Source organism: Lithobates pipiens, unplaced genomic scaffold (genome assembly GCF_037356315.1).
Source record: "Lithobates pipiens isolate NorthernLeopardFrog02 unplaced genomic scaffold, aLitPip1_a1.2 Scaffold_13, whole genome shotgun sequence".
Taxonomy (NCBI): domain Eukaryota; kingdom Metazoa; phylum Chordata; class Amphibia; order Anura; family Ranidae; genus Lithobates; species Lithobates pipiens.
In genome coordinates this window covers 287575620-287596876 of record NW_027507718.1, presented here as the reverse complement: position 1 = coordinate 287596876, position 21257 = coordinate 287575620, and the positions used below count along the sequence as shown (strand labels likewise).

Here is a 21257-nt window from a genome sequence, read left to right as displayed (position 1 = left end):
TGGTAATGACTTCCGGCACTTGGCTCCAGTGACTGGCTTGCAGCTTGTGTGAGGAGTTTCAGATCCCACATGCTGCGATTACTCTGTATGGCAGCTGCATCTCTCCCTCTCTCCCCTTTCTCCCCCTTCTGCCTCACACACGTACTGAAGCCCCCTCCACTTCGGCTCGGATGTCACAGATGGGGGGGGGGGGGCGAAGGAGAATGGACACCGCACCAACGGGACAGGACGTGCCGATCTGAGGTTTGTACCAATCCTGAATGCTTAGCACTTGCAGGGGAAGGAGACATAGGGAAGGGGAGTCAGAGAAGGGAGCAAGTTGTCAAAGAAGGATACTAGCAGTGATTTGGAGGGGGATAAGAGGAGGCTGCATGTGCTAGAGGGCACTTTGGGAGCAGAGAGAACTTGTGCTGCGGGGGTCATATTTTTTATTCAACCCCACTTCTAGCACAAGTTCTCTCTGCCCCCAAAGTGCCCTCTTGCACATGCAGCAACCTCTTATCCCCCCCAAATCACTGCAAGTATCCTTTTTTCCTCCCCCTTCAAAAAGGGGTTGGCTGCTACTGAGGGGACAATCGTGGTGTCTGGGATCTCGGGCACCTCGCTAGAGATTTGGAGAAATCACTCCAGGACTCAAGGCCAGTTCACACACGAATCACAAAGGAACGCATCCTTCTGCCATTCACATACCTTCCAGGTGCTGTGCGATTTGAGCCCTTTCATTTGAATGGGCTGAAATTGTGTTGGTCTGCACCAAGAGCTGTGCATGCAATACTTTACAAAACGCACAGCAACTGGATTGCATGGTACTGATGATCATACAATCTGGTGCAGGCAAACACTGCATTTGAAACCTGCATTCGGGAAATTAAGTTGACACCTGCTACAGATCACTTTGGCAGTGCATTTTGAATGCAGTGTGGGAAACGCACACAAAACGCAGGTTTCCCTCACTGCATTCTGGTGTGAACAGTTTTAGTCTAGATGCACAGGATTTCATTTGTATCTCAGGAAGTTCCCAAGAAAACCAGGAGAGTTTGGAAATGTGGATTTGTATTAGAAGAGGATTTGTGTTTTGGGGAGGGGGGTTTGACCAAGGATGGTCAGTGAGAGCATTTGTGCTGAGAGGGGGATTGGATGGGAGTGGATTTGTCCTGGGTGGATTTGAAGAGACGTCCTTCCATTGCACCCCATCATAATTATAGGCGCAATGTGAAGGAGGTTCCAGCATGGCTGTAGACAGTGGGGGTGGGGGGTTGCATTGTAGAGGGGAGAAGGGTGGCAGGGCATCAAAAATCAAAGAGCACCTTCTCCTGTGTAGAGAAAAATTCTTGCACCGGCCCAGGTGGTACTGAGAACATCCCTGCCTCCCCCCGCAGCTCCCCACTGCTAGCCCAATGCTGCCAGTCTGACCTTCCATCCTTCATCAGTGTCCCCACTGTGAGCCACTTGCTATCAGAGCTCTCCTCCTGCACCACTGCGGCTCATATTCCTGGGGTCAGCAATGGATATGCTGGTTCTCCTGTAATGGGTGATCTGCTCAGGGTCCGCTCACTGAGCCTGTCAGTAACTTCCTGTTTAAAAGCCTTTCAGATGCAGGTCTTAGGCCGCGTACACACGGGCGGACTGTTCGCCCAACTTTGTCCGCTGAACAGTGTTTCAGCGGACAGTCCGCCCGTGTGTGGGCTTTCAGCGGACAGTTTCAGCGGACAGTTTGACGGACAAAGTCTTTCGGAAATTCCGAAAAACTGTCCGCTGAAACTTGGTTTGAGCGAACAGTCCGCCCGTGTGTAGGCTACTTTCGAAATGAGCGGACTGTTCCCGCTCGGAGGAAAGTCCGCTCATTTCGAGCGCGTGTGAAGGTAGGCGGGGCCCGCGACGGAGACGTCGCGGGCTCCGCCGCCTGGAATGGACTTAAAGGGGAACCCCAACGCCGGAAAAAATCGGCGTGGGGGTTCCCCCAAAGTCCACAACAGACCCTTGTCCGAGCACGCTACCCGGCCGGCCAGGAAAGGGGGGCGAGCGAGCGCGCCCCCCCTCCTGAGCCGTACCAGGCCGCGTGCCCTCAACATGGGGGGTGCCTTGGGGAAGGGGGGGCCGCGCGGCCCCCCCACCCCAAAGCACCTTGTCCCCATGTTGATGAGGACAAGGGCCTCTTCCCGACAACCCTGGCCGTTGGTTGTCGGGGTCTGCGGGCGGGGGGCTTATCGGAATCCGGGAGCCCCCTTTAAGAAGGGGGCCCCCGGATACCGGCCCCCCACCCTATGTGAATGAGTATGGGGTACAATGTACCCCTACCCATTCACCTGTAAAATAAAAGTACCCCAAAAAAAAACACAACACACGAGAAAAAATATTTTATTGCACAGCTCCGGGGGTCTTCCGTCTTCGGGGGTCTTCTCGCCGGACTCCTCCGTTATCTTCGTGTAGCTCTTTTGCTAGCGGAGGAGTCCGGCTTTCTTCCTCCCCGCCGCCGGCCTCTTCTCCCGACTTCGGGGGTCTTGTCCCCCTCTTCGGTTCTTCTGCCGGGCCACCGCGCCTTCTTGTAGCTCTTTTGCAGGCGGTGGCCCGGTCTTCTGTCGCCGCCGCCTTCCGTTCTTCTGCCGGGCCACCGCGCCTTCTTATAGCTCTTTTGCAGGCGGTGGCCCGGTCTTCTGTCGCCGTCGCCGCCTTCCGTTCTTCTTCTTCTTCTTGTTCTTTTTCTTCTTCTCCAGGAGATGTTGACACGACGCTCTCTCCGGCCGGAATGCCAGAGCCGCCCTGCGCTGCCACTTATATAGTGACAATGGGGCGGTGTCACATGGTATATGTCACATGGGTTGGTCACATGGGTTGATGTCACATGGTGACCCCGCCCCCTTACGATGTCATAGTCCCCATGTGACATCAACCCATGTGACCAACCCATGTGACATATACCATGTGACACCGCCCCATTGTCACTATATAAGTGGCAGCGCAGGGCGGCTCTGGCATTCCGGCCGGAGAGAGCGTCGTGTCAACATCTCCTGGAGAAGAAGAAGAAGAACAAGAAGAAGAAGAAGAACGGAAGGCGGCGACGGCGACAGAAGACCGGGCCACCACCTGCAAAAGAGCTATAAGAAGGCGCGGTGGCCCGGCAGAAGAACGGAAGGCGGCGGCGACAGAAGACCGGGCCACCGCCTGCAAAAGAGCTACAAGAAGGCGCGGTGGCCCGGCAGAAGAACCGAAGAGGGGGACAAGACCCCCGAAGTCGGGAGAAGAGGCCGGCGGCGGGGAGGAAGAAAGCCGGACTCCTCCGCTAGCAAAAGAGCTACACGAAGATAGCGGAGGAGTCCGGCGAGAAGACCCCCGAAGACGGAAGACCCCCGGAGCTGTGCAATAAAATATTTTTTCTCGTGTGTTGTGTTTTTTTTTTGGGTACTTTTATTTTACAGGTGAATGGGTAGGGGTACATTGTACCCCATACTCATTCACATAGGGTGGGGGGCCGGTATCCGGGGGCCCCCTTCTTAAAGGGGGCTCCCGGATTCCGATAAGCCCCCCGCCCGCAGACCCCGACAACCAACGGCCAGGGTTGTCGGGAAGAGGCCCTTGTCCTCATCAACATGGGGACAAGGTGCTTTGGGGTGGGGGGGGCCGCGCGGCCCCCCCTTCCCCAAGGCACCCCCCATGTTGAGGGCACGCGGCCTGGTACGGCTCAGGGGGGGGGGCGCGCTCGCTCGCCCCCCCTTTCCTGGCCGGCCGGGTAGCGTGCTCGGACAAGGGTCTGTTGTGGACTTTGGGGGAACCCCCACGCCGATTTTTTTCGGCGTTGGGTGTCCCTTTAAGTCCATTCCAGGCGGCGGTGCCCGCGACGTCTCCTTCGCGGGCCCCGCCTACCTGTACACGCGCTCGAAATGGGCGGACTTGCCTCCGCCTTACGTGGGCGAGTCCGTTCATTTCAAAAGTTGAGCGAACTGTTTGGCAAACAGTTCGCTGAAACAGTCCGCTCGTGTGTGGGCAAGTCCGCTCATGCAAATTTTGAGCGGACTGTTGCGGCAACTGTTTGACGAACAAAGTTTCAGCGAAAAGTCCCCGCGTGTGTACGCGGCCTTACATGCTAGTAAAATCGATAACGTTTTATGGCAGTACCTAAATACAGGTGGAACACAGTGGCGGAACTACCAGGGTCTCAAAGGTTGCACTTGAGACTGGACCCTGGTGTTCTGCCATGGTGGGGGGCCCAAGATGGAAGGAAGGGGGCTGCTGTGAGACCCTAATAAAGGGCCCCGGGACCAGAGGTCAGGTTTGGTTTCTTGTACTGGGGCCCTGAAGATTGTAGTTACGCCTATGGGTGGTCATTAAAATTTTGAGTAGGAACCGGTTTGAGTATTGATAGTGTAGCAGAATCTCTTACCTCTTCCAGTCTAATGAGGACTTCCAAGGCCAAAGATAGCTGACATCCTTCAATATGTGGTGGGTTGTGAGGCACAGTGTGTGCAAAGATGGTGAAAGTCATTGAGCGCCAGACACTTCTTGGATGTAAAAGGAGGTTTTATTTCTTTAGACAGTCCTTTTATATATTTTGGGAGAAAGAGGGTTAGTGCCAGGACACCCTCAGATAGTTGCAAACTCATTTGGTGGACTCCAAGACTTTAATAGGAGGACAGCCGAACAGGGAAAGGCCCCAGCAAGGCGCCACTTCTGCACGTGCAGGATTGCTGGCCACTATGGTAACAGTCCTTTAACAGTTCCTAACTCAAACGTATCAGTTCTTTCAGCTCCACTACAACTGCTCCTTGTAGTACTTCATTTCTGAGCTCCTGGTCTCTAACTAGACCCACTGATTTACTGACTATGAATCCCTTGAGCTCCTCCAAGGTTGGCGGTGGTATCTCCCTCAATTATCACCCTTCTCTGCTAGGTCCCTAACTTGGCACTCCAGATACTTCTCAAGCTTCACCCATGCTAACTGGCTTGGTTGCTAGCTTGGTTGCTAGCTTGACAGACAAGGCTGCTCTGCAAGCGTCACCTCTGCTGTTTGGGTCCCAGACTTGATCACCTCCTGAAGTTTCCCTGATTCTCCACCGTGCCCATTCGGTGACAATATGATTCCGGTACTTGCTTCAGTTACTCACTGTGGTCCCTGGTAAAGGCGGTTGGTCCCTTCGTGGTGACAGCTTCCCTCTTTCCTCCGACCACTGACAGGTTCTCCGGCCAACAGAACCGTCACTTTTGGTTGGACTGCAAGCCGCAGTCCCAACCCTTCACTGCCCTCTTACTTCTGGATAGGCTCTCACACAGCCTGGCAGCCAGATGCCCCTGGGATAGGCCCAATCTCCAACCTAGCAGCCCGGGGCAGACAACACAAGTCGCCGTCTGGGTGGCACAGATCACCTGACCCTGTCCGAATATATAGGCTCTCCCAGCAGCAAAGGATTAAAAAAAAAAACCCTGCCCATTGGCTGGGACACCCACATACCCATAACCTGACCTTGGGTTGCCTTCTCGTATCTAGTACAACCAAGAACCCAGCCACCTAGCGGTAGAAAAAAAAATTGCAACGAGGCCAAGCTTAGGGAGAAGTCAATAGATCCCTATCAATCGACCAAGACGGCTAGTAATGGCAAGTACATTTGTGAGGAGGTCCCTGACTAAACTCTAGGGTGCTACAATAGCTAAAGAGTTTAAGCAGCTACACGAGTCATTGGCCACAGATGCCAGCAGAATGGCAGGTGAGGAGGAGCCAACAGAGCAGGCTGGGTCAAGAACAGAAAGAAGTGGAAGTAAAGAAAGAATTAAGCAGCAAGCTTCAAAAGCAGACTAACTTGTGGAATTCTCTCCTACTTACAAATCTGAAAACCTATAATAGTGTGAAGAAGGTATGTAAGCTTAATATTCCTTCTTGTGGCCTGCCTAGATTAATCTATTGGTGATGCAGCCATATTTTCTATACCAGCTGTGTACAAATAAAAACTGTTGTGTTAAATAAAAACAAACAAAAAAATACAATGACAGCACTTGAGCATAGTATACACCAGTGATTCTTAACCAGGGTTCAGTGGAACCCTGGGGTTTCTCCAGAGGTTGCTAGGGGTTCCTTCAGCATTGGGCAATTTCTGCCTCTCGGATAAGTTCCCACTGATACCATTGAGTTTTTAAGTATCTGTAGGAAGGTAATTCTTCCCAATGACCACAAGTGTAAGGACCATTGCTCTCACTGACCATCACACTAATGTATCATGAGTTATAGATTTCAAATTTTTAGCAAGGGTTCCCTGAGACCGGAGAACTATTTCAAGGGTTCCTCTGTGTTGAAAAGGTTGAGAAAGGCTGGGATACACGGACTGAAAATTGTCTGGTTTTGCAGGAACTGGACAACTTTTAGGCTGTGTGTACTACTATCTGTTTAACAGAAGGCAGTCTAAATACCAGCTCTGTAAAACTGTCCTGCTAGCGAAGACCAGCATTTGATCAGCGTTTGCAGCCAGACTGTCAGAATACAATAGTGCAGCATTGGAGATCCCTGCATCTGGCATAAATTGGTTGGACGGGAAAAAAAAAAAAAAGACACTACTGTTCTGTTAGTAAAGTTTCCAGTAACTCTCAACATTCATTTCAGCGGCCCTATACTGAGTGCTTATGAAAGATTTTGGAGTAAATTAATTATTGATAGGGGGGAGGGAATTTTACAATATTTTCTAAATTAATGACACATCAGTAAATCATGTAGGTTAGTTAGATGGATGTTTTCATAACCGATGAAGCCTGGGTTCACAACTCTATGCTTCTGCTGTCATGTACATATTTTTTCATAGGCTTTAATGGGCCAGAAAACACAGGTAAATGCCCATAATATCAGACCGGTCGCATTTTTTTAAAAAGCACTACGCAAATGTGAATGGCCTCACTGGTAACAATGTATTTTCATGGCACACTGCAAAACGTACATAAAAGCGCAAAGGTGTGTAGGAGGCTTTAGGCTCCACCCATGGTGCACAGACTATTTTCATCTACTGTAACGCACATACATCAGAATCAGCACAGTGGCTAGCATTCCTGCTTCACAACTCTTTGTGCTGGGTGGGATATACTACTGCACAGCATAACTGTACATTATGAAACACTTACTGTACCCAACTCTGGTACTGTTCATTCTAGGTTGCCAGCTGCCTCTTCATACTCCAAAGTTGGCATCTCTTTTGTTGAGTCTTCCAAATCCCCAGTAATCCTCTTTCCAATCCATCCATTGGGCAGTCACTGATAGTGTCTGCACACAGGAGTTATATATTCCTTACCACCCAGCTCCATTCTTAGCATCTTGCAGATGCTAGAAATAAGCCGGAAGGGTATGCTGCATGCACATACAGTGTACATAGAAAACACAAATTTGCTAGGATAGACTTTTTGGCAGAAGCCACTTTTCACGTTTCTTCTGTTAAAAGCTCTATCTTTCAGTGCGTTTTTACATCAAGTGTTCAGTGAATGAAGTGTGCAATAATGAATGCTGCATAGCACTCTGTGTAAAGGTTTGTTTTATCCAGATGTTCCAGTTTCCTTCCATAGTTAAAATGTACTAGGATGCTAAACAGCTTACACCCAAAATTGTATTGAGGATACATACTGCATCTCTACTTGCTGACTTTGCTTGCGATACACGTTACATATTGCCAAAGAGAGATCAAAAATTCTAGGTCCATTATCCACAGTTAAAATTAAACTGATGACCTGTAGGGGATTTTAAAGTATTGTCTATGGAAAATATAGGGTACCAAAAGGTTTGTCGTCATTTTGCAGGCTCTTGCAAAATTTAAAACTTGACATGTTGGGTTCATATTTACTCAGCCCAACCTCCTCTTCCTCCTTTTAGATTTTACCAAATAATTGGGTAATATATTACTTTTTGTGCCTTAAAATTAATAAAATGTATTTGCTTTGCACTTGATAAACTGTTGCGCACATATCATGCAACATAAAAAATTGGGTCTACCACTATTTTATTTTGCAGAGACTTGGCTTTTCGAAAAATGTATATGTTTGGGGGTTTTACCTAATTTTCATGATTAAAATGATTTTTAAGACATGTATGCTAAAAAAAAAAAGGCAAAAATGGCTTTAGCAGCAAAAGGGTTAATATGAGTAGGCTAGAGATAATTGAAGTACAATGTGCAAATGAATACGGTATATGATTTTACATTTTGATCATAGATGCACTTTACAGTAAAGCAAGAATTACAATTTACCAGGGCTGTCAGCTTTGCATAACTCGTTATGAAAGAAAGTATACTGAAAGTTTTCCTAGCTGTTTAAGAACACATCGGTTTGTATAACAGAACATTGTGTACAATATGTTTTTTTTGTTTGTTCTTTTTCTTCAAACAGCAGCTTTCACATAAACCTTTCAAAGCATATGGAAGATAAAAATATTTCACACAGCCAGTCCCTTGGACCAAGCCATCTACTGTTAACGTAAAAAACCTATTTTCAGTAATTCAAAGCAAACACAGACTCTTTTCATTTTAGGATGAAAGTTACTTACCCAGCTCCGGTGCTTTGCTGAGCACAAATGCATATGCCCAGAATTTGCTGACTGGTCCATAATAAAAGCTCTGGTCACAAACGGACTGCTTGAGGCCTTTGGTCATCAAAATGTACAGCATATATGCACCAGTCCGGACTGCACCAAATATACTAAAATAAAACAAAAGTAATGAACATGCCAAAAATTCTGCAAACATGTATATAATAAAATGTTATTTACTGGTATTGTATATTTCACATATTTTTCTACCTAATATGTATGCTTTACAAAAAAAAAAAATACATACAGTAGTCTTTATCAACTGCAAGATCGTTCATATTTTGTATATTTCCACAATAGTCTAGTTTAGAAGAACCCCTTATGGTGTGTGAAGTCAAAGAATTGTGCACCGCTCCAACCCTCTGGAAGCTTCCCTTATATATTGGAAACTGTTACTGGCTTGGGGTCTGTAACTCTTCTATACACTGCTCAGTAAAATCCAAAGGAAAAACTGCACACTGATGACATCTTCACAGGCAAAATTTCAAACATCCGACACGTTTCAGCACATGGTCTTGCCTCCAGGACCACTCCTCTGACATGTTTTGCCTGATGGGCTTAAGCTGGCCATACACTGATCAAAATTCAGTCGGTTCTGCACAGATCAGCTAAATTCGATGAGTTTGTGGCCACCCCTGTTCAACAGAAAGGACATGCTGGAAAACGTCTCGATTGACTGCAGCTGCTGATCAATGTATTCTGACAGCAGTAGGTCCCACTGCAGTGTTCCCAGATGGCTGAAAATCTATGGCACATGTATCAAACACAAGGCCCGTGAGCCAAATCCGGCCTGCCAGGCCATTCCAATGTGGCCCCCGCACCCAGGGTCTTTCAGTCAGAAAATTGTCTGGCTCTTGCCCTCTGCTCACCACTATCACTTGTAAGGCCCCATTCACACCTCAGCATTTTTGTAGTTTGCAGCCTGAAGCTCCAAAACGCTGGAGGAGAAAGAATCTATTATTCTCTATGGAGATGGTTCACATCTCCACTCCAAATCGCCTGAAGCCTAAAAGCAGAAGCCTTCTGTGTTTACAAGGTCAGCTTTTCTCTCAGAGGCTGTCACATATCCTTGCCTACCCTGAACTCACGATGGGGACAAGGGAGATGCAGGTGCAGTGTGGCATGGGGCATCACATGGTAAACTGCACTGTGATCCCCGTCTGTGCTGGGTGCACAGATGGCTACCAATGATCTCCCGGCAAGTGATAGAGACAGAGCTGCCCACACTGCTGGGAGGCACTAGAGCTGGGCCGCAGAGCAGTGGAGGGAGACGTGTGCAGAGGTGGGGTATGGGGGATAATGGTGCAGAGGTCAGAGCTGGGGAGGGGTGGAAGCGAGATGTGGGAAGCCTGTGAAAGAGCTGAAACTTGTACACTGTTAATGGTACACCCCTAAACCCTATATTCTGTAGCGCACTCCTGAACTCTGCACTCTGCATATAGCACACCCCTGAACTCTGCACTCTGCACATAGCACACCCCTGAACTCTGCACTCTGCACATAGCACACCCCTGAACTCTTCTGCACTCTGCACATAGCACACCCCTGAACTCTGCCCCATATACGTAGTGCACCCCTGAACTCTGCACCCTCTGTATAGGGCACTCCTAAAAACTGCACATAGCACACCCCTGAACTCTGTACATAGAGAATTCCTGAACTCCACACATAAACACTCCTGGTTTTTGTTTGCCCCTTTAGGATCCTCCCATGGTTAGTGCAATTTGGCCACACCCTGCACCTATTCTCTGAGAAAAAAGAGCCCTGGATAAATGTATATACTCTTACAGATACAACAGGCCCTTCAAGGGCAACCATAATGCTGATGTGGCCCGCCATGACACCCCTGACCTATAGCCAGCTTTAATCATAGAGGAGTTAGACCTTTTATGCGAAACATGTAAGAAGATTGATCCTGGGGGCTGGTCCAAGTGCTGAAGTTTGTTGGTTGATTAAAGATTTGTCTGTTAAAATGGTTGTAAACCCTTACAGATCACTTTTACCTACAGATAAGCCTAGATTAGGGATTACCTGTAGGTGCAAAAAATATCTCCTAATCCTGGGAGTGACGTTGTTGCAGCTCCGGTCAGTCACAGCGTCGGAGCCGCAATACTCGGAAGTCACTCCGGGATAGATGCGGCATCGAAGGAGGACAATGAGTGTCGATTTGGGGGCTTCCATCTCAGGTAAGTTATTCATAATGAGCTAGTATGCTATGGATATTAACTCATTATGCCTTTGCCTTGCAGGGTCTATTTTTTTCTTTTAGTTTGGCTTTACTTCCTCTTTAAGCAGTAGCGGCTGGTGGTATAGTTTTTTTTTTTGGGAGGGGGCGCAATTAGTCCACCGCCAACACCCCCACGGTCAATCGGACTCTGCACTTACCCTATCTAGATTGCAGGATTCCTCCGGCGGTGGGCCTCTGTGTCTCCTTCTTCCTTGGGTCCACAGTGGCGCGGCTTCCCCTGTCTCCTCCCTCCTCCTCCATGCTGGCCAATAGGATCACTTCTCTGCACTCCAAGCCCACCCTTTTTTTAAGTCAATTATAGCCTCAGGCTCTAATCATGTGCTTCTAAAACAAAAAACAAAAAAACTCCCATTGGAATCCATGCATCCGGTGCTCCGGTTGTGGAATAGGGGCATGGATTAAGGGGGTGGGCTATCGCTGCTGTTAAGACATCATCAGTGTGCACCTTGCATTTTGGATTATATCAAGAGAACACTTTAGTAAAGGGGGAAAATTGGCATTATAGCGGTTCTTGAAATAATTACATATAAAGATTATATAAAATAGTTTCTTTATGGATACAAAAAGAGAGGAAAACACAGGGTTCAATTAAAATTAATTATAGACCATATACATAATTGCATCTAATGGGTCACTGGTGTTCCAGTGAGAGAAGGTGGTCTCAGGTAGCTGTAATGTCTCAACATGTTTCACCAATAATGGCTTCTTCAGGGGATTATTTGGGACCACCACAAATAGCCAAGCTCTCAGTCATTCCCAAACCAAAAAATTGACAAATTGGGGGAAACCCCTCAAAAAGGAGAGGGGGGGTAGATGTAAAATGGGGGACCCCCAGCCGGGCTGATGCAAAAGAGACCGTGCACAATCACAGGAGGTAGATAAAGACCCAGTGTACTCAATATCATAAAACAAATGGGTTCAGGGGTGCCGGTGTGCAATTACAGTATAGAGTAGAAACCAAAAGTGTCCCAAAGCCCAGACACAGAACTGTTATCCACTGCACAAGAGGGTAAGAAGTTAAGGTCACCCCTTATCTCCAGCCAGCTTTATCAGCTGGGGGCCCCCATTTTACATCTAAACACCCTTCTCTCCATTTTGAGGGTGTTTCCCCAATTTGTCAATTTTTTGGTTCGGGAGTGGCTGAGAGCTGGGCTATTTGTGATGGTCTCACATAATCCCCTGAGGAAGCCATTACTGGGAAAACACGTTGGAACATTACATCTACCTGTGTCCACCTTCTCTCACTGGGACACCAGCAACCATTACATGCAATTATGTATATGCTCTACAATTGGTTTTAATTGAACCCTGTGTTTTTAATTGAACCCTGTGTTTTCCTCTCTCTTTTTATATCAATAAAGAAACTATTTTATATAATCTTTATATATAATAATTATTTCAAGCACCTCTGTAATCCCAATCCTCCCCCTTTATTACTTTCAACAAACGGGATGAGGTGCATGCTATCTTAGAGACACTCAGACTACCCTCTTGTCTACAAGCTAACACTTTGTTTCAGTCATTTTTTTATTTGGACAAATAACCAGTTTTTTTTGGTGGTCCTTAAGAATTACATTTCTTTTCACTTTAGATGGTAGAGTTAACGGGACAAAATGGGGTTGATGCAACAAAGGAAGCAGGCAGAAAGAGAAGAATAAATCGAGTTCAGGAATGATTTTGGCCATTCCCCACTATTTGCAGTCTGCAAGCAGTTTTAAAAAGGTGGTGACCAACTTTTGTTCTAGGTTTTTTCGCATCCTAGTGACAACCCCCATCCAACCCAATCAGAATCCCACTGATAGATTGTTTAACTTTTTGTACCTGAACACAGCAAGGCTGAGAGACCATAGAACGAGAGGTTTTCTTAGCTCAAACTTTTCCCGTTGTTTCATTAGGTGCCGACCACCAAATATAAAGGCAGCATACATGGCAGAAAATAAAAACGATTTCTTCCTGAAAAAAAAAAAATATGTATAATACAAAAAATATAAGACAGCATTAAAATAATTTCAGTATCGGTATCCTATCATCTAATAAATGTTGATAAAATATAGCCTTGTTCATAAAATCATAACATATAATGCATATAGCCATCAGGCGCCGTAAGAAACTATTGGTCCAGCAGCTTTAAGGAATAGGCTACTTCCAGGCATACCTGCTGTTCTGTCTTTCCAGACTAAGCACTTCTATAACTGATCTAGTTGTGGCAAGATAGCTGTAACTTACATTCTCAGTAGAATTAGCAGACCGTGACCAAAACCAAATGACATTCTGTAGCTCGTAGAAAGCTTTTAAAGAAAACCTGTGCAAGGATAAGGCTCAGTTCACACTGTACACCGCATGTGAAATACACAGAAACTGCACTGCATTCCTGTGCAATTCATATGTGGTTCAGTGTGGTGCTATTCAATTGGGCTCAAATTGCACCGCATGCATGCATCTTATTTGGAGTCGCATGGAACTGGATTGCACTGCGCTTGCGACCTGCGTTTGGGGTGTCGTTAACAGATGAAAATCAGATAGGTAAAAAAAAAAATCATAGCATGTCTAGCTCCAACAGAATATGGTACATGTGATGAATGGAGGGCTAAATCATGATACATGTCAGTATACACAGTGCAGCACACATACAGCTCAGTACACTGTTCATACACATCAATAAGTGCCTGAGAACTTGTGAATGTGTGAGGAGCAATGCCTCGTGGGACATGTAGTCCTGGGCAGAAGAAGGAAGCAAGTTATTCTTAAGGCAGAACTTTTTTTACCTTGCTATATCGGCACTCTAAACTATACTTTTCAGGTGCAATGGGGGCACTCTTGCAGGAGGAGCCAATAGTGCTGGTGGGGGACCCAAGAAGAGGAGAATCAGGGCCTGCAAAATCATTACACGGAGCTGGCAAGTATGATAAACTTGTTATTAAACAAAAAAGCTCCTCCAGAGTTACCATGGGCCTCTTGGCTGCTTCTCTGATTAATGCTCTCCTTGCCTGAATGGCCATGTCTTGGTAGGATTGCAATTGTGCCATGTTCTTTCCATTTTCGGATGATGAATTCAACAGTGCTCCGTGAGATGTTCAAAGCTTGGGATACTTTTTTATAACCTAACCCTGCTTTAAACTTCTCTACAATTTTATCCCTGACCTGTCTGGTGTGTTCCTTTGTCTTCACGATGCTGTTTGTTAAGAACTAAGGTTCTCTAACAAACCTCTGTGGGCTTCACAGAACATCTGTATTTTTTTTACTGAGATTAAATTACACACAGGTGGACTCTATTTACTAATTAGGTGACTTCTGAAGGCAATTGGTTCCACTAGTTTTAGTTAGGGGTACCAGAGTAAAAGGGGCTGAATACAAATGTAAATGCACGCTACACTTTTCAGATATTTACATGTAAAAAAATGTGAAAACCATAATTTTCCTTCCACTTCACAATTATGTGCCACTTTGTGTTGGTCGAGCACATAAACTCCAAATAAAATACATTTACGTTTTTGGTTGTAACATGACAAAATGTGGAAAATTTGAAGGGGTGTGAATACTTTTTCAAGGCACTGTATCAACTAAATTATACACCACACTTGGAGGTTCTTATCCAATTAATTGAAGCAATAATTGACCAACAAACCAATGAAAATAATTGTTAGTTGCAGCCCCCGCCCCTTTTTTTTTTTTTTGGTGGGCTGGAAAATGTTTGCAGTGTACTGAAAGCACACATCTTATCAAAATCTACCATTATTCTGGGTAATTTGACTCATATTTGAAAAAAAATGAAACTCACATTCATATTGTTCATTGTAAAATTATTGGTAAAAGATAAGAGATAAAGGGTAAGAAAATGAGTCAGGATGGCACTTGGCAGAGATCAAGAACAGCTGTGTTTGTCTAAAAATTTAAGAGGTATCACGAAGAAGCTCCACTAGACAGTCATCTGCAGTTGGAAAGAAGTAGATTCAACCCACATGCCAAGATGTAAAGTTTAAGCCTCTTTGCTAAATATTCGCAGTGTCAGTTTCTTGGCAGTCCTTCGTATGCAGCTGATTAGGCACTTGGCACCACCAATACTGAGCTAAGCGAAGTGCCAATAGTACTTTTTGTTGAAATGATAACAGCTGTACTCCCACTTCATTAATAAAAGTGCAACTGGAGATATCAAGACTGACAACATAGAGCGCAGAAGGCTAAAACCTCAGGAATTGTAGGTCACACATAGGTCAGGATACACCACTACTCATTTAGAAGACTGACATAATGATCCTAACAAGATACATTTGTACATAGTTCTGTATCACTTTAACCGCTTCAGCCTCGGAAGATTTTACACCCTTTCTGACCAGAGCACTTTGGCACTGCGTCATTTTAACTGATAATTGCGCGGCCGTGTGACGTTACACCCAAACAAAATTGACGAACTTTTTTTTCCCCACAAATAGATTCGATCACCCCTGCAGATTTTTTTTTTTTGCACTATAAGCAAAAAAAAGCGACAATTTTGAAAAAAATATATATTTTTTAGTTTTTGTTATAATAAATATTCCTCAAAAATATATATAATTTTTTTTTCCCTCAATACAGGACGATATGTATTCTTCTACATAAAAAAAAAAAAAAAACGTAATAAGTGTATATTAATTGGTTTGCACAAAAGTTATAGCATCTACAAAATTGGGGATAGTTTTATGGCTTTTTTTTTGTTTTTAGTAATGGTGGCGATCTGCAATTTTTATCGTGACTGCAACATTATGGCGGACACATCGGAAATTTTTTACACTATTTTGGGACCATTGTCATTTATACAGCGATCAGTGCGATAAAAGTACACTGATTACTGTGTAAATGACACTGACAGGGAAGGGGTTAAACACTAGGGGGCGATCAAGGGGTTAAGTGGGTCCTAAGGAAGTGGGCTTGCTAGGACCGATCACAGGGAGCAGTGGATCTCTGTCATGTCACAAGGCAGAATGGGGAAATGCCTTGTTTACATAGGCATCTCCCCGTTCTGTGGCTCCATGACAAGATTGCGGGACACCAGCAGACATTGAGTCCGCGGGACCCGCGGGTATGACCATGCTGTACGAGTGTACGCTAGCCCCTCCAATTAAAGGGGACATACAGGTACGCCCATTTGCCCACCGCTGCCATTGTGCCGACATATATCGGCGTGCAGCGGTCGGCAAGTGGTTAATAAAGAGGAAAAAAAAACAGAATAGCAGACACTGCTGTAAGCCAAACGATGTGAAATGATGTTACCAGCAAAATATTAGTAATACTTGTCATTCACTCTGGCGATTCACCTACACATACACCTACATAGTCAGGAGTAGGGATGAGCTTCGAGTTCGAGTCAAACTCACGTTCGTCTCAAACATTGCCTGTTCGGCGAACAGTGAACAATTTGGGGTGTTCGCGGCAAATTCGAAAAGACCCTGTACAAGTCTATGAGAGAAATCTAAAGTGCTAATTTTAAAGGCTAATATGCAAGTTATTGTCCTAAAAAGTGTTTGGGGACCCGGGTCCTGCCCCAGGGGACATGGATCAATGCAAAAAACGGCCGTTTTTTCGGGAGCAGTGATTTTAATAATGAATAAAGTGAAACAATAAAAGTGTAATATTCCTTTAAATTTCATACCTGGGGGGTGTCTATAGTATGCCTGTGAAGGGGTGCATGTTTCCTGTGCTTAGAACTGTCCCTGCACAAAGTGTAATTTCTGCAGGAAAAAGATTGGAGAAGGAAGATCTTAGCTAACGGAGGAGGCAGGCGAAAAGGGCAGACATAGTCGCACTCCTGAGGAATACCCGTCATAGGACTGTTGGCTTTATCAATTACTGCCATACCAAAAGGTACCAATAAAATGAAAGCCAGCGACTCGGAGTGCTCTTGCGAAGAAAATTCATTACTGGCTACATGTATAAAAGCATTATACAAAAGATGCTAATACGTTTCAGCTATTGCAGCCTTCTCCATAGCATAGCCTTGCTATAAGGAAGGCTGCAGAAGCCAAAACACTCTAGCATCATTTATATCATGCTTTTATACATGTAGCCAATAAAGAATTTTCTTTGCAAGAGCACTCCGAGTCGCCGGCTTTCATCTCATTGATGTCTACTACCTTTGGAGTTGAATGCCTCAGCCAGAGCACCGGACTCCAGCTCCTGGATATATATTATAGCGGCTGAGCTTGGTATAAAAAAACTTTTAGATTTGTCTATACCAAAAAGGTACATCTTTTTGTAGTAGTGGTAAAAAAAAAAAAAAAGAATCTAGCTGTGACTTGTTCTAAAAGTAGGTACATTCCTTTGATATCTACCAGCTCCTAGACAGTGCTTAGTTCAGCCATTGCTCTCCATCTAAAAGATCTACCCTTGGACACTCATTGTGTACAACATTGACATGGGATCCCAGGACACAGGCTCCTCTCATCCTCTGTAGGTCCACAACTACCTCCAACTAAAATCAATAACCTAAATACTGTAGTATAAATACTCCGTTACAAGAATGCAGCAACTGAGCAACACTGTTAGACGTTCTTAGAAAGAATATAGGAAAACTATTTTGTAGTAACTAGAGTATACACCTGCCAAACATCTGCTAAATCAATCAATCTCTCCCATTTACATGCTGAGATGAGCAGTGTAATACATTCAAGGAGTATAGAGTGGAAATTAGCAGCAACAAAGATTATCACTGATCCAGCCTCCTAGAAAGCTAGATTTTTTTTTCCCGTTTAATGCTTTTAATCTTAAAAATAAGGGATTAAAAGGTTATTGGACACAAACAAGATTTTCAACTACAGCCAGCAGAGTCTGAGATTACTGATTATACAAGCCTGAAAACATTCTGCTAACAGAGGCAGATGTAAGACAGACATTGCCTAGTCTGACAAACTGTTTGTGCATGTTTGCATAAAGCTAACAAGCATATGAAAAAAAAAAGAAAGAAAAAGGTCTACTTTCATGCCACAGAAACTACATGAGCAGACTTAACAAAAGAATATTCTTTTTTTTTATTTTTTTATAATGAACTATTTTTATTAGAAGATCAAGTTTTACAAAAAGAGTAAACCTTAAAGCAGTATACGGTACATATTTCACCAATTTAAAGAATGTCAATTAAAGGAAAGAGGGCTTAAATGGGAATACCGGGTAGTCGCTCACACCAACCCCATATGTAGTTCCATTCGGCCATATAATAAATTGGACTATACCGGTACTTGGTAATGGAAAAACACTAATAAAATTTAAAATCAATATAATGTTTAATAAAGATATAAAACAAAAACAAAACAATACTGAAATATCACTTGAAGGAGTACAATAATATGCACATCACAGTTGAGGTATTCCTGACGGGTTCTCCATAGGGAACATTCAGGAGAGGGAAGGGGGAAAGGAGAGGGGAAGGGAAGGAAAAAAAAAAAAAAAAGGGGGTGGGGGGAAAGGGGGGGAAGGGGGGAAGTGAAGGTGAAATGCTCCAGGTGACTACATATAATTACCAGAGGTATAAGGTCAAAAATGATTAAACCATGCTATTTAATATAAATGTGTGAAAATTATTAGCAAACCAAACGTGAATAGTCAAGTGTATCCATGTGGATTGAGCAGTGTGAAAGGAGGAAAAGAAAGAAACCCTTCACCCCAATAAGGATCCTTAATTCCAGAGAGGGTTACAATAAGAACGAATCGGCTTACCAACAAGCCAATCAAGAAATCGTGTAAAGACAGGACATCAAGGTTGAGCTGGTTAAACAAGCTTGTAAGGATATTGTATGTGTCCATTCGGCGGTCAAACAGACCGACGTAGTGGTTGCTAGGCAATCTGTTCTGGCGCTCTATCAGACCGCCGAACGGACGCACCTGCGCAGTAGCGACCGTTCAGTACGCCTGCGCGGTGCGGAGAGGCGGACCACACAACGTCGGGCGCCGCCGATTTCCGGCGGACGTCAGACGCTATGTGTGTTGGGGAGTCTATTTAACGGTCTGTTTGACCGCCGAATGGACAGGTTCGCACGGACTCCATCAGGGCTGTATTAGGATATTGTCCCCGCTGACAGGTAACCACTTTATATGATGTTACTTACTTATGAATTTATCCAATTTTTCCTCTGACGCTTTGGCTTTATAATGCCCGTCGGCCTTTTACCCTGTCTATATTCAAATGTTTTATATACCTTTTGCAGTATTGATGGCCATTAAGCTATCTAACAGTGGACCTGGTATCTGATACTCAGCGAACGGTACAATATCCTTACAAGCTTGTTTAACCAGCTCAACCTTGATGTCCTGTCTTTACACGATTTCTTGATTGGCTTGTTGGTAAGCCGATTCGTTCTTATTGTAACCCTCTCTGGAATTAAGGATCCTTATTGGGGTGAAGGGTTTCTTTCTTTTCCTCCTTTCACACTGCTCAATCCACATGGATACACTTGACTATTCACGTTTGGTTTGCTAATAATTTTCACACATTTATATTAAATAGCATGGTTTAATCATTTTTGACCTTATACCTCTGGTAATTATATGTAGTCACCTGGAGCATTTCACCTTCACTTCCCCCCTTCCCCCCCCCTTTTTTTTTTTTTTCCTTCCCTTCCCCTCTCCTTTCCCCCTTCCCTCTCCTTTTCCCCCCCCCCCTCCCCACTTTTCTAGTCACCTAATATCACGGTTTCACCCTCACGAGGTCTTTCTTCCCTTTCTTTCCTTCTCTCTCCCCCCCTTCCCCTTTCTTCCTTAATTCAAGATATACCCCTCCTAATTGATAAATTATTATAATATTATTTATCCAGAGCCGGCGTTTACCAATCCCCCATGTTCACCGTGGGGGGACTTTGCGGATCTCCTTACCTGCAGCCTGTTCCTTGAAGTAGGGTGAGCTGACCTCCTCTTTTAAACATATAGGGAATTTGTGTATGTAAAATCAATAACATTATGATAACTGTATTGCTTATATCTTTACATGTGTGTATTATCTAATGACTGTGATACTTTTATATAGATATCCTCCTGAAGAAGCGGGCCTTTTCCCGCGAAACTAGTCGAGGAAATTTATTGTGCACTCTCTACGGTTGAATGTTCCCTATGGAGAACCCGTCAGGAATACCTCAACTGTGATGTGCATATTATTGTACTCCTTCAAGTGATATTTCAGTATTGTTTTATTTTTGTTTTATATCTTTATTAAACATTATATTGATTTTAAATTTTATTAGTGTTTTTCCATTACCAAGTACCGGTATAGTCCAATTTATTATATGGCCGAATGGAACTACATATGGGGTTGGTGTGAGCGACTACCCGGTATTCCCATTTAAGCCCTCTTTCCTTTAACTACAAATTCTGGATGATGGTACATTATACAATACTTATAAAGATTTAGACCAGAGGCGATACTCATAATATGTGATTAAAGAATGTCAAAGTAGGGGCATAGTAATTACAAAAGAATATTTTATATACAATATCTGTAGTTGCCAAGTGTGCAAATCCAGAGATTTTAAACAATGCCCATCACTGTTCAGCAGACTGTCCTGCTGTATTCAGAAATTCGCCCGCACTCCAACCAGGGCCTGCATTAGGTTAGGGGAAAACTAGGCAATAGCCCAAGGCCTTCACCCTCTTTGGGGTCCCAGTAAAGTAGCAGCGTCTTTAGGGTTCCAGTAAACAAAATGGCAGGGAGTTCAAGCAAGCTGTTGGAGCAAAGCATATTCAGCTTGATGGTCCTGCATAAATGTCATCAGCAGTGTCAAAGGATGTCATGTAGGACATGGTGCATATCCTCGAATAAGCAACTAGCAACACCACAAATGCCAGGGTGTTCTTTCTTCCCAGCTTTGCAAAGACATCCTTTTAATCCCACCGATTATGGGTCAAGCTTTGCTTCCACCAGGCCCAGACTGGGACAAAAAATAGGCATTTTGGAATGAGCAGCCCATGACATGTTAACCAGCCCCTTCCCCACTCTCCACCCTGACGGCTCCCCGGGAGAGAGGAGGGGGAACCCAGCAAAGGTGTGGGGGATGAGGGTAACTGGGAAAGAGCGGGGGGGGCAGAGAGCACAGGGAAGAACTTTGAGAATATGGGGTGGGGCTAGAGCACAGGGGGGCTGGAGAGCACTGTGGGGGGTGGCAGAGAGCATGGGGATCCTGAAGAGCACAGAGGAGAGGCAGAGAACACTGGGAGTAAGAGGAGAGCACAATAGGGCCGGAGAGCATGGGGGAGTTGGAGAGCACAGGGGGTGAGGGGTTGGAGAGCACAGGGGGAAGCAACTCACAAAAAACACAGGTTGGGGCGGAGATCACAGGGAGGACAGGAGAACATGGGGGGAGGTGGAGATCACAGGGGGAGGTGGAGAGAACTGGGGGAGAGGCAGAGGACACAGGGGGGCAAAGAGAGCATGGGGGGAGGTGGAGAGCACAGGTGGGACTGGAGAGCACTGGGGGAGAGACGGAGGGCACGGGGGGGCAAGCTGAGAGA

At 45.1% G+C, this 21257-nt stretch overlaps 1 protein-coding gene across 2 annotated transcripts in view; it reads right to left on the bottom strand.

The window, feature by feature from the left end:
* The window catches only part of ELOVL6 (ELOVL fatty acid elongase 6), a 138162-nt gene that overhangs the window by 24083 nt on the left and 92822 nt on the right, over positions 1-21257 (bottom strand). For both annotated transcript variants that reach the window (XM_077476711.1, XM_077476713.1), the window contains 2 exons: positions 12612-12743; positions 8501-8652 (listed from right to left, as the gene is read on the bottom strand). In XM_077476711.1, coding sequence (XP_077332837.1) covers positions 8501-8652; positions 12612-12743 — 284 coding nt within the window. The remainder of the gene's footprint in view (positions 1-8500; positions 8653-12611; positions 12744-21257) is intronic.